The sequence below is a fragment of the Sceloporus undulatus genome, chromosome 2 (assembly GCF_019175285.1).
Source record: "Sceloporus undulatus isolate JIND9_A2432 ecotype Alabama chromosome 2, SceUnd_v1.1, whole genome shotgun sequence".
Classification (NCBI taxonomy): domain Eukaryota; kingdom Metazoa; phylum Chordata; class Lepidosauria; order Squamata; family Phrynosomatidae; genus Sceloporus; species Sceloporus undulatus.
Genome location: NC_056523.1, coordinates 155,272,556 through 155,285,871, shown reverse-complemented (window position 1 = coordinate 155,285,871; position 13,316 = coordinate 155,272,556). Strand labels below are relative to the sequence as shown.

Here is a 13,316-nt window from a genome sequence, read left to right as displayed (position 1 = left end):
TTTTCAACTGCTGTATGTTGTTATCTGACTCTGTGTCACATAATTGCATTCTTTCACTGTCATATATATTCTACATTTTGTAGAGCCTTAACTTGTTTCTGTCCCTCTTTCTTCCTGTTTCAGTCACAAAGAACCAAAGAAGCTCCCTGTTACTCACTCCTCCCAGCCTAGTGAGTTGATTATCACTTATTTTTTCTGTGGAGAAGAAATTCCATATAGGAGGATGTTAAAGGCCCAGAGCCTGACACTTGGGCACTTTAAAGAGCAGCTGAGCAAAAAGGGAAATTATAGGTAAGCATCTTTGTGGTTTCTTTCTTCTTTTCCTTGTGTTTGCACAGCCTGCATGCCAAAATAACCAAGGAGTGTTTGTAAGCGTCTTCCCACAGTAAGGAAGGGCTTACTACACTCTTTGAAGGTTTTCTGCAGCTAGGTCACCAGTCTCTCCAAATTCTTCTGTCCTCTTTGTGTTTACCCACTAAAACCAACACTAGTTAAGAGGTGGGTTGGTTATTCTGGCAACTGAACAAGGTTTCACCTGGTGAGTGGACTGTACAGCTTTGTTGCCAAGACAGTCACCTTTTACAAGTGGATGCACCCAGGCTCTTACATATAAGCTGTTCTTTCAAAGTTCTGAGCTCATTTTCTGGCTGTGTTGAATTATAAAAAATGTGGGTTTTCCCCACTTGAAGAACCAATCTAATATATCTGTAGTTGATTATTCAGTATTAACATATGCAGCTCTGGCCCTCTGGCTGTTTTTGAACTATACTCCTAGAATCCTTCGCCAGTTGGTTAGGGCAGAGGGGAGTTGTATTGCATATTTAAAAAAAACAAACCTCCTGCTTAGGGACATCATTAGGGATGTGCAAGCTACACCAGGTGACATCTTAAGAGGGGTATGACCTTCTCATGTGTCCCTCTAAAATGCTGAAGAGATGGTGTGAATGGGGCAAGACTCAATGGGAGGAGAAGGGAGAGATCCCAGGTTTTTTTTAAAAAAATAAACTTATAAAATTTGAAATTTAAACAATGTAAAATATTTTTTATTTTTTAAAATATATGAATTTAATTTTTTTAGTTCTTCTATAATTTTCTTTAAAATCATCACACCTTAGCAAATTTGCATTTTAAATACATGAAACTATGTAACTGCATTTAGACTGTGCTTATGAAACTGTAATTTAAAAGTGTAATTTTAATTTTGCTAGTTGTTTATGTCACAGCTATTGATATTAGATTCCGCGATATATGGGAAATGCAATTTATGAGTAATATTAATACAAAAACGTTACTAAGGATTCTGTATGGGAGGAGGTAAATAAGGCAGCTACAGCATGAGTTAGCACATGGGGTGATACCAACCCTAGTGATGCCACTGCTCCTGGTCTGTACTTTTATTACTTTCATTTCACAGATGGGAAGCTTTTGAATGGGAGTGATTACTCTAATCCGCTGCAAGGGGAACAATTGTTTATTTGACTAATCAAAAGTGATTTTTACAATATCCCAATTCAGTATAGCTCAAGCATCTTTTACTTAGAAATCCAAAATCTGAAATGCTCCAAAGTCCAAACTTGTCCACATGGATGACTAAGATATTGATATGTTTGCTTTCTGATTGTTCAATGTACACACACTTTCTTTCACGTGGAAAACTATTAAAAATATTGTTTGTAAAATTATCATCAGGCTATGTGTATAAGGTATATATAGAACATAAATGAATTTAGTATTTAGTTTCTTGGGTCCCATCTTCAAGATATCTTATTATGTATATGTGTAATGAGGGGATACTCAACCTGAATCTTGTTTGGAAGAGAGGTGTTCCTCTTTGAATGTGTCCTTCCCTCTGTTGGCTTTTTACACAAGGCTTAAGTAAACAGCCAGGTATTAAGATGAAGTCTGCTTGTCAATGGAGGACAACTAAAGAGTTGTAATCTAATTCAGGAAAGGAAATGGCCAATTCTGAATATTGTTATATGTAGGGTGGTACTTATTCAAAGTACTGTGAGCAAACAGTTTGGAGAAAGGTGCAGTTTCACCAAGAGTGTTGTGAACTGGATAGAGCAGTGAGTTCTATAAAGTTAAATGTATTCTGTATGTTAGTATTAGGAAGACAGTTTTGGATGGTGAATAGAATCAGTAGGGCATGATTATAGTACAGATTTGGGCCAGCTTTTAGGATTATCCCTCTCATAAAGCTGGCACTTCATTTCTTTAGTCAAAGTGTGAACCTCTCCAGTTTCCTCTTAGTGAGCTTTGTGTATTTGGAAAATTTGCCTCTTGCAATCAAATGCCCAAGTATTAATTTTCAATTTAAGCCAGGTGTAAATGTCTCTGGCCCTCATGACAGATGAGAGTAGCTTGAGAAAATGAATGAGCAGCAACGAGTGCTCTAAAGGCAGATAGGAATGGGCAAAGCTTCATTTCACAGCACAACCACTGTATTAGTTGCATAGCTGCTGTTTCCTGTCTCTTCTCATTGCCTTTTGCTAGCCTTTCAAACTTCCAAGTTCTCTATATTTTCCAGCCTGCATTGCTCCTGTGCAACTGAATTTTTGCCAGAGCTTCTAAGCTGTATGGGAAAAAATTGTGGAAGTTGAACCAATTACACAAACGTTAATTTGCATGGTTTACTGTAAGAACTGATTATGATGTCACTTAGCTTGGATTTTGGGAATTGTTTGGTATGGTTTGTGCTCACACTGCCCCAAGCTTTGCCACTGGAGGTCACATTGGCTTTACAATGGAAATTGAACTCTAAAGGCTTGCAGTTTTGCTCTGGAAAATCTACCCCTGAAAAGTGTTTTCCTGTTTTATAAAGGGAGGGCCTGCCTCAGAGCTATAAAGTTCCTCGCTTCTTTTTGCAGATCCTTTTTGTCATCTGATTTGAGGCAAGCAGGGAATCTAGGATTGGGCCTTCTCTCTTCCTTGGCTCCCTGCCTTTGGAACGTGCTCTCCAGGAAAGCTTGCCTGGGGCTGGCTCTTATCATTTTGGCACCAGGCAAAAGATCTTTTTTATTTGCTCAGCTTTTCAGTGTGTCTTAGCATTGCTCGCAAAGTTTCATTTCGTTTTTATGGAACTTTTCACTGTTGTTGGCTTTCAGTCTGTGAATATTTCTTTTTATTGATGTTGTGTTTTTAATATGGCTGTGAACTGCTTTGGAGGGGTTGCTTGTACCTGATGAGAAGCATGTGATAAATGTACATACATGAAGGCCTATCCCTAGATATCAATAGATGCATTCATAGGTTATCTCAATGAGCAGGTGTCTGTGCACCATTTTGGTTTCTGGTGGCAACTGCTATATAAGGATTGTATAAACCAATACATAGATTGAAATTTTTCTCTGGTAGAGGTTGGGTGCCCTGTTGCTTACCCTGGAGCCTTAACTGTTAGTCTTTCTGGAACTAAGAATATTCTCATGTGGAAAGTAAGGTATTGATATATGACACATGTATTTCTGAGTCTAACATTTAGAAATGACAGCTCTGTGGCCCAATCTGTGATCTGTCTATGGTGGTGATGTGATGTGTGTGCATTCTATCGATAAAGAATCCTCTTTCCTGGTGGCAGACTGGAGATCTCTGAACCACTCTGAACAGCGGTTCCCAAACTTCAGTCCTCCAGGGGTTTTGGACTTCAGCTCTCAGCATTCCTGACCATTGGCCAGATTGGCTAGGGCTTCTGGGAGTCAAGATCGCAAACACCCAGAGGACCAAAGTTTGGGAGCGACTGATCTAGAAAAGTCTTAGGATGCCACAAAGTATGCTTAGCTTTGGTCTTATACTTTCTGGGTTCTTAAAGGACTCCACAGGTATTTCTGTTTGTTCCATGACATTCTGTAATTATTAGACTATTTTAAAGTGACTCATAATGAGGTACACTTTTTGAGTGCATGGTTTTCTTTTCTTCATCTTTTTTTGGACCCATGTGTACAAAAGAAGCTCAGACCCATCACCGTTTTTTAAAAATCTTGAACAGACACAAGGTGAAAGTAATTATCTAGTGTTTCTCCCCCAGGGAATCATTTTGATCTAAGCTTTGATTTTTTAAAAAAAAAATTGGCTGGACTTCGAATGAAACTGCAGGTGACCTTCAGGGAAGAGGGCCATACTGCCCCCGAGTAGCAGGATTGCTTAGGGAAGGACGAACTGGTCTCTCTGGTCACATCTGGCATTGATTTTGTTCTAAGGCACACTTAATAAGCATGGCTTTGAAGCCTTTGCCTTTCATTTTAACACACAAAGACATGCATAAATGCTTGACACTCAAAATCCTTTATTGAATGAGTCAGTTTGCAACACAGGTACCTCGGGTTTCTCTTGGGTACACTCAGTGAGAGAGAATCCAGCATGCATTTGAGGTTTAGGTATGCATCTTTCTTTCTTTTGGGGAAAAAAGGGCTTAAGAGTGTATGCTTGCTCACCCTCCCCTCCGTACACACATAGTGAGTAGTGTTGGGTAACACTGCAGTAGTAAAAAAAGAAAAGAAAAAGGTATGTGTGTGTATATGTTTTTTTGGGGGGGGAGGGATAGTTAATGCCAAGCCTTGTAGACTGTATGGGTGCCAGATGTAGAAGAGGGGGGGAGCAGGCCAAGGGCGAGGTAGTGGGAAACAAAGCCAAAATTGCCACATTTAAATAGATGTGTTTCAGGGGAGAATTCATGTCTATGAGCAAATAAGGACCTCCTGATGTGTTTTTAAGAGGTTGGGGGGGGGGGAAGATATTAGTTTGCATTCTCTCTCTCTCTCTCTCTCTCTCTCTCACACACACACACACACACACACACACACGCCCACACACCCTCTTCCCCTCCCCATTTTCTCCTTTCCCCCCTCCTTTGGAGAAATAAGGTTGCAGTTATGGAAAAGGTCACAGCGTGTGGAGCTCTCCTCCTTCCCTTCGCCCTTCCTCCCTCAAGAAAATAAAATGTGGCGTTCAAACAAAGAATTTTGTCAGTGCTGCCAGAGTTGAAGATCAAGGGGGAAGTTATTGCTACAGCTGTTTATCCTCTTGGAAAAGAGCAGATAAAACCCAGCGAAAGTCCTTTTGTGCCTTTTGTGCCTCGTTCAACGTTTTTTCCTCCTTTTTTCCTCCTTTCTCTCCAAAGGCCCCCTCCATTGGCCTGCTAACTGGAGGGATTGGAGAAGGAAGTTTCATTGTGCTTTGGTTGTGGGTCTGCAAAGTGGGCCTGGGCCGCAGTAGACAAACCTTGGCCTGAAATGGATTTTGTTAACGTTCACAACTTCATCTGAAAGTGGTGGGGAAAAATGGGAGGGAGGAAGATGTATCACAAAACTTTCCTCCCTATCTAACTTGACTAATAAGAGTTGTGTTGTTGTCTCCCTAATCAAAGCTGGAGGATTTTTTTTCTTAATAAAACCCTTTTCTTGGCATGTTCTGAGGTTTTAAATACCAAAGCAAAGCTGGTACAGTTAGCCCTCTGTATCCACGGATTCTTTATCTACAGATTCAACCATCCAGGGCTTGAAAATATTTTTAAAAAATATATAAATTCCAAAAAGCAAACCTTGCTTTTGCCATTTTACATAAGGGACACCATGTTACTAAGCCTTTGTATTCATAGGACTTGAACATCCATGGATTTTGGTATCCATGGGGGTTCTGGAACCAAACCCCAGTGGATACTAAGGGCCCACTGTACTCGACTACCAGCAAGCAAGCATCTTTAGAAAGAGAGAATGCTAAGTTTGGGGAGAGGTGGAATTCCCTTTTTTAGCTCATATGGATAAAAATGGTAACTTTTTAGCCTGTGGCAAGCTGCCTCCTTATAAAAGTAAGTGTGTGTGTGTGTGTGTGTGTGTGTGTGTGTGTGTGTGTAAAACCAAGGGATGTTTCGTTAGATTCCCCCCCCCCCTTTTTTTTTCCTGGTGATTGGGTGGCAGAGCATCTTGGGGGGGGAAAGAGAGATTAGCTTGGTGTGTGTGTGTGTGTGTGTGAGAGAGAGAGAGTGAGTGAGAGTGTGTGGTAGTAGACAAGCAGGCTCCCTAAATGCTAACCCTCTGAATGGAAGGCCTTCATTTTATGCATATGCAATTAAGCAGCCTGAGAAGGAAGAATGCTGGAAGGGGCATAAAAGGAACCTTTAATCAAAAGCTGAACGGTCTAATTCAGGATAATAGAGGGGTCCTTACTGTTTGACACAAGAGGGGAAGGGGCACTTTTTTGTCTGCATGAGCATCGGCTTCGTGATCTAACAATCCCAAACCAAAGAAAGGGAAAGCAAGACACTGCTGCCTGACCTTTCTGTGTCAAATATTGCACTTTAAGCCAAGATTGCTCATTACGTAAGGGGCCACTAGGAAACAGATGAGAATGGACACAGCTTTTCTTTCCTTTCTTTTTTTTTTAAAAGTGTATGGTCTCTTCTGATGTTCTGTTCTGTAAAGTGTCTGCAGTTAAGAGATTTTTCACCCGCAGCCACATAAAAATTAAAATGAAATGTTCCCAATTTTACACCATGCAACTTTCTCCGACTCCCCTTTTAATAGAAATTCCTAAATGGTAAATGGTTTAGCCATGAGCCTAAGTCAGAAACAATGAGGGTTGTTTTGAATTTTTATTTTCTTGATGCGTTGGCCGGGGAGAACTCAATACTCCCATTGCCAGAATCTATAAATGGTTTAAATTTTAAACTTTAAAGACATGTCCTGAAGATGCCTTTATGGATGTGTACAATGAAATTACTTGTGCTCTTCATTTTCCTAAACTTTTCTCCTTAGTTGTTCAGCTGCTTTAACTGGTATTTTGTATATTTTAGGATACTGGCAATTGAACCATTTCTGTGGGCCCTGGAGGCAATTCAGGGTCAGTCCTCATAGGGAAAATGAGTCTGTTAAGTATATGTAGTTGAATGAAATCAGTGGTGCCGGTCCCACAAATGATATAAGGGAAGATTGTAAGCATTATTAGAAATTGAAGGAAGAGTCAAAAGTTTCCTGGTCATCATGATTATTTTTGAGTCATATGTCTGCTATAATCTCCTTGTGGTTACAAAGTGCACATAATGGTTCCAAAAAGCACAATTGCCTCCCCTCCTGACTTGGGCGTAAGGCACCAGTATTTCCCTCTTCCATCTATTGGGTTATATTGAATATTTTAAATTGTCCATTGGAGTAAGGTGTTCAAAGTCTGCACAGTTCCTTTTCAGAAGAATGGATGTATGGACATGTTTAAGAAGAATGGATATACAGACATGTAATTGAGCTGTGATAGTAGGGTGATTCTTGTTGGTTCTAAAGATAAAACTAGTCAGATGTTTACTTGAAGGTCTCTGAGCAGCATATCTGAAGGTGTGAACTCCTTTGGTTTTTTCAGTTCACCATTTAGTATATTTTGTGACCACAGAAAGCAGAATTATGAGTCACACCATTTCCATCAGCATAGTTCCTTCAAGACAACTTGTGTTAACTGACAATGCTGAGGTCTTCCCTTCCTACCATCTTTATTAGTCTTCACTCAGATACTTTGAAAGATTCCCTGCTCTTGCTCATTGCCTTTACTTTAGTCTGTGTAATAGACTAAGAGTTGAACTTTTGCTGGCTAACAGACAGAACACAACATCAAATGTGCTGTTACAAAACAACAACACAGCCTATGCCAATGATAGTAAGTAATGTAAAAATAAATGTTTTGTCATACGGCTCTCCATATGATCCACTTCTTGATGCACAGTACTTCTGAAGCAGTGAGTGACATGGGATGGGCTCAAGGACATACAATGGTGGGAATTAATGTGACTTTCCATTACATCCTAGACAGGGTTCACTTAACACAGATACAGTTTTTTCAGCAGCATTTTGGGTCATTTGCCTTGGAATGGATTTCTAAGGATGACTAAGAAATATCCTAAGACATAGAGAGGCTATTTGTTTTATATTGGCTTTTATCTTGCTATGATGTGTCACTTTCAAATATCAAGGTAGTGCTCCATAATCTCTCCCAAAGCAAATGTCAGTCTATGGTAATTTGAACACGCAATGTGGTTGGCTTGGCTTTAAGAGGGAACTGAATGCCTTTTGGGGAGATCTAGATGCATGTTAGTGACAAAAAGCAAGTGGATATACCCATAGTTTTATATGGAAACATGAAAAGAAGTGTGGGGGGAGTTATTGGATTTTTATATGAAATGCCCTTGGCCTTAGGGTTCAGTTCGGTCTCCTGTGCGGTTTAAACATATACATGCAACCACTGGGAGAGGTCATTTGGAGTTTTAGGATTCGGTGCCATCATTATACAGATGGCACCCAACTCTGTTACTACTTTCCAGCTTTGTTACTCTGTTACTCCTTTGGTCCTAAACTGGTCTCTGTCATCAGTAATGGACTGGATGAGGGCAAATAGAATAAAACTTAAACCAGATAAGACAGAGGTGCTCCTGATCAGTTGAAAGGCAGATCAGGGAATAGGGATGCATTCCCCCTGAAGACACAGGTCTACAGTTGGAGTGTGCTCCTGGATTCAACTCTGAACCTGGAAACTCAGGCTTTAGTGATGGCCAGGAGTACATTTGTACAAATAAAGCTCGTACTTCAGCTCGTACTTCCTTGAGATGTCAGATCTGGCCTCACTGACACACACCTTAGTTACATCCCAGCTGGATTACTGTAATGTGCTCTACGTGAGACTGCCTTTGAAGAGTTTTTGGAAACTTTAACTGATCCTAAAAGCTACAGCCAGATTGCTAACAAGTGCTGGCTACAGGGAGCGCACATCTCCCATGTTTGCAACAGCTCCACTGGCTGCCAGTTTGTTTCTGGACACAGTAAAAAGTGGTGGTTACGACCCTTAAAGCCCTACATGGCTTTTCTTTGGCCCACCTCCCTCACAGATACATCTGGTGGGAACACAGGAGACAGCCTTCTCAGTAGCTGCTCCCAGGCTTTGGAATTCCCTTTTTGGAGACATTAGACTGGCACAATCCCTACTTTCTTTTCACAGACAAGCAAAGACTTTCTGTTCCAACAGGCATTTGATGAGTGATTATATAAATCAGCCCATCTTACACAATGTGCTGGATATTGCCAATTGTTGTGCTGATGTGTGTGTCTGTTTTAATGATAACTGTTTGAACCTGATTTTATTTTTTTCTGATTGTTCAGTTGTGTTTTAACTTTTATATCATGTAGATTTTTAAATTTTTTTAAAAAAAATCATTGTAAGCCACTTTGAGCCCCAATTTGGTGGGAAAAACTCAGGATAGAAACAATAACAATGATGATTATGATGGAATTCTATGTGTCAAAGGTTGGTGATGTAATAGTTGTTCCAAAGTGCTTTTCATTTATTTTGCATCTCTTGATCTTACTGATTCCAGGTATTACTTCAAAAAGGCAAGTGATGAGTTTGACTGTGGTGCAGTTTTTGAAGAAATCTGGGATGACGATGCTGTTCTGCCCATGTACGAGGGAAGGATCCTGGGAAAAGTTGAGAGGATTGATTGACTGGCTGGCTGGCTGGCTGGCTGGCTGGCTGGCCTTGCCTGTGTGAAGGTGTTTAGGAAGACATAAGCTAAAGAGGCCAGCCTCTGGACACAATTACCAAATCAAGCTTTTGAAGGAAAGTTTGAACCAATGAAGAAAAAGCAACATAAATAAGTGGACATCTATGAAGACTTTGCCAAATCAGCCTTAGAGGGGGAAAAACATAGACAACTGTTGCGCTGAGTACCAAGATGTTAAGAACTCTGAACTATTTATTAAGAACATGACCACTCTTGGTTGTTGAAGATGCGGCCCATGTTTTCAAAGACTTCCATATATAATATATGGCTTCCTGGGGATCCCACACCTATGGACTAAGAAAGACCGTGTATAGCTTACTTATGATAATCCTTATTGATATTTATTGAACAGTCTGGTTTTATCCCCCTTTACGTCCAATGATGGACATGCTGCTTTAAACAATGGAGAAAAGAGGGGATATGAGGTAAAGGAAAAGGTTGGTTTTATATTTTATTTTTTACATCATTTCCACTATCTAAACGATTAAAAAAATTAAAAAGTGCATTTGTTTCTTGCTACCTTAGAAAGCCAACTGGAATTAATGTCATATCCAGCATTTCTCCAGTTGTTTTATTTCTGAGGATGGGAGAGGAAGAGAGAGAATGAAAACTATCCTATACTTTTACTCTTTTAGAGAAGAATATATTTGAATCAATGCTGCTCTAAGGCTTGGTGCAGACATAATACTCTTGATTGCCTAATAATGATTAGCTAATCAGGAGCATTCAACAGACTTTTCCTCCCTCCCTCCCTTCTCTGCCCATTCCCTATTTGGACTTGACTGTGGTATTAAAAGTGAGCACCAGTGAACTAAATATACCATTCATTTTAACAGAGTTTATGAACCTGCTTATGTCTGCAGATTCTGGTTTTGAAGCTCACAATGGTTAATGTTCACACTGGTCCAGTAGAAATGCTGCCATCTTGGTAGCCCTAGAAGGGGTAGAGAAGGAATGGGATAAATTCAAGTGCAAGAGTAGAGGAGGAAAGAGTGTGTGAGGCCCACAATGGCTCCTGGTTACTTAACCATTAATAGGAGACTGGGAATGCTGCAGCTGCACCAGACCTAACAGTGTTCTCATGGGTTAAATAATATCTCCGCTACAAAGGATAATAATACCATTTATGGGTCTTGTCATTCAGTTTCTGTGGTAATAATATACACCTGCCTCTTTCTATATATCTATCTATATATAGATATATATTTGCTCCCTATCTTTATGTGTTTCCATTGTGTATCTTTACTAAATGAAGCAGCCTGTGGAAAATCCCAGGTGAGGGACCCAAAGTTTCATATTGACCAGTTTTGTTGTAGGAGATGATCTCAAACATAGGAGAAAAAGTGGTACATGAAACTTACCAGTTCAATTTCACACTGTCAAGTATAGCCAGATTTTTTTATTGTATGTTCTTCACCACCATGAGCTACAGTGTGCTTGTTCCCTCACCCCTACATGTAGAATTCACAGGCATTGCCTTTTCAGTTTTCAGAGAAATCTTGTTTTCAAAGGGATCTTGTAGCACCTTTTAGAGTAACTGTGTCAAGTCTATGAAAACTTATGCTACAATTTCTTTCATACAGGTGGTCTTCAGGTGCTACAAGATCCCTTGGCATACCCCTACATTTGGTCACTCTTTTTGTAGTGACACTTTCCATTTTGCTGCAGCAGTTAATAGCCCAGACTGTCTCAAGATGTGGTTTCCCATCTTAGATTGAACGGCTGTTAAACCAGTAGGGTTCTCAGCCTTTGGCCCTCCAGAGGGTTTGGACCTCTGTTCCGAGAATTCCTGAATATTGGCCACACTGGATTCTGGGAGCTGTAGTTCAAAACATCAGGAAAATGAAAGTCTGACATCCCCACTGCATTAGAGTGAAATGTTGGTGTCCCTGTATGGTGAGCCCAGACATTTTGTTCCAACATTTCTAGCTGAGAGTTTAGCTTGCCTCTCCACCGGCCAGTAGCATCAGTATATAATTTTTGATGTGGTCTTATAAGTGTTGTCTTTGTTCTGCTAAACCAAAAGCCTGCCATGCTACCAGACAAACCAGTCTGGAATGACATCACAGCTTTCTAAGCATGCCTTGGGCGAGTAAGCGATTTAGTTCTTTTGTTGAGTAAAAATGATAAGATAGCTGGCTTCTGAGGGGGGGGGGGTGCATCTGAAATGGCTTGAGCATCCTCTCCTCCTCTGTGGCCCACCACTCTATAAAACCTTGTACTTATTGTACTCAATGGCTGAAATATGTACGACCTGAGCTGTAAAATCATCACAACAGTACCATATCTGTGTGTGTAGTGGAACACAACAGGACAACATATACACACTGAGAAAGACACTTAATTTGGATATTTTTGTTCTAGTTGGTGTGTTCTATGCCAATCTTACATTTCTTTTGTATAGTATGTCTGTATATAGTGTAGAAAAATGTGATGGAAAGAAATACTATTAATACACTATCTCTAGTGTGTGTTTTTTTAAAGAAAAAAAAAACCTTCAATCAGTACAGTACCTGTGCCTGCATGGTGTTACTATGCCATGTTTTGCCCTGTGTTCAGGGTCCAAACTCTCCCTTGTTTGTTTAAGGGGCTTATGTATAATATATTTTATGCCTTTTTACTACAAGTCTTGTACTTTATGACTTTTGCCATGACATTTGTTCTACTTATACTGTAAATTATGCATTATAAAGAGTTTCATTTAAAGAAAAAATTACTTGGTACAATAATTATTGTAATTAAGAGATGTAGCCTTTATTAAAATTTTTATATTTTTCAAATTAATCTAATCTTTTGTTCATGTTTTTTTTTTTAATTGATGGGTCCTTTTACATTTTCGGGCAGTTTCCCACACCAAAGTTCTAGCAAATCTGTTGTTGTTGTTGTTGTTATTTTAGTGTTTTACTTCTTGGAGCAAAGATGTGGGAAATGGCAAGAGCTTAAGTTAACATTTTATGTGTCTTGGCATAATTACCAAGGAGTAGGAGTAAACTGATAATCTACAGGCCAGCTGTCTTCAGCAAACTGAATTGGAGGTACAGACAGTTTTATAAGTTAAAACCTTTAAGTTGAAAACTGCAATTTCTCAAGTAGATTTAACAAAGGAACTGTATCTTATAAAAGGCCTTTTGGGCAGAATATAAAAGACAAATAGCATCCCTTTCAACTGAACCTCTACCCTAATCTCTCTCCCCCTTACAAGTATATATGTATGTGCCTTCAAGTCGCCTGTAGACTTATTTACGGTGACCCCATGAATTTCATAGGGTTTTCTTAGGCAAAGAATAGTCAGAGGTGGCTTTGCCAGTTCCTTCCTCTGAAACATAACCTACAGCGCCTGGTATTTGTTGGAGGTCTCCCAACCTGACCCTGCTTAGCTTCCAAAATCAGATGGGGCCTGGGGCCTTTAGGGTATAAAGGCCATACTCTCACCAGTGTGGTACCACCAATACTAATAATCACAAGACTATTCCATTCACAAATGTCTCCTTTTACTAAGATGCTATAACAATTTTTAGCTGGCAGTCCCTGTCTAACAGTATTTGATAACAACATTGAGTTACAAGGTTATGTACTTTTCTTTCTGGTACCGGAATATAATTTGTGGGTGGTCACTTGTGTTCAGGTGAGAATTTCTCCCTAGCAACAATATCTACTTCACTGATGGTCCACACAAGGCTGTGTCCACATACTTGCAGTTTTTTGCCTAAGACCTCTTTCCCTGGACTACCAGCCATGATGATTACCCTTATTCTACAGTAAAGGATGCTTCCGATTTGTAATTTAA

The 13,316-nt window shown here is 39.8% G+C and overlaps 1 protein-coding gene across 1 annotated transcript in view; it reads left to right on the top strand.

Moving 5' to 3' along the window:
• The window catches only part of AXIN2 (axin 2), a 63,040-nt gene extending 50,740 nt beyond the window's left edge, over positions 1-12,300 (top strand). The window contains 2 exon segments of the mRNA XM_042453250.1: positions 124-291; positions 9,344-12,300. Of these exon segments, the coding sequence (XP_042309184.1) occupies positions 124-291; positions 9,344-9,470 (295 nt within the window). The 3' untranslated portion in view covers positions 9,471-12,300.
• Positions 12,301-13,316: the final 1,016 nt, after the last annotated feature.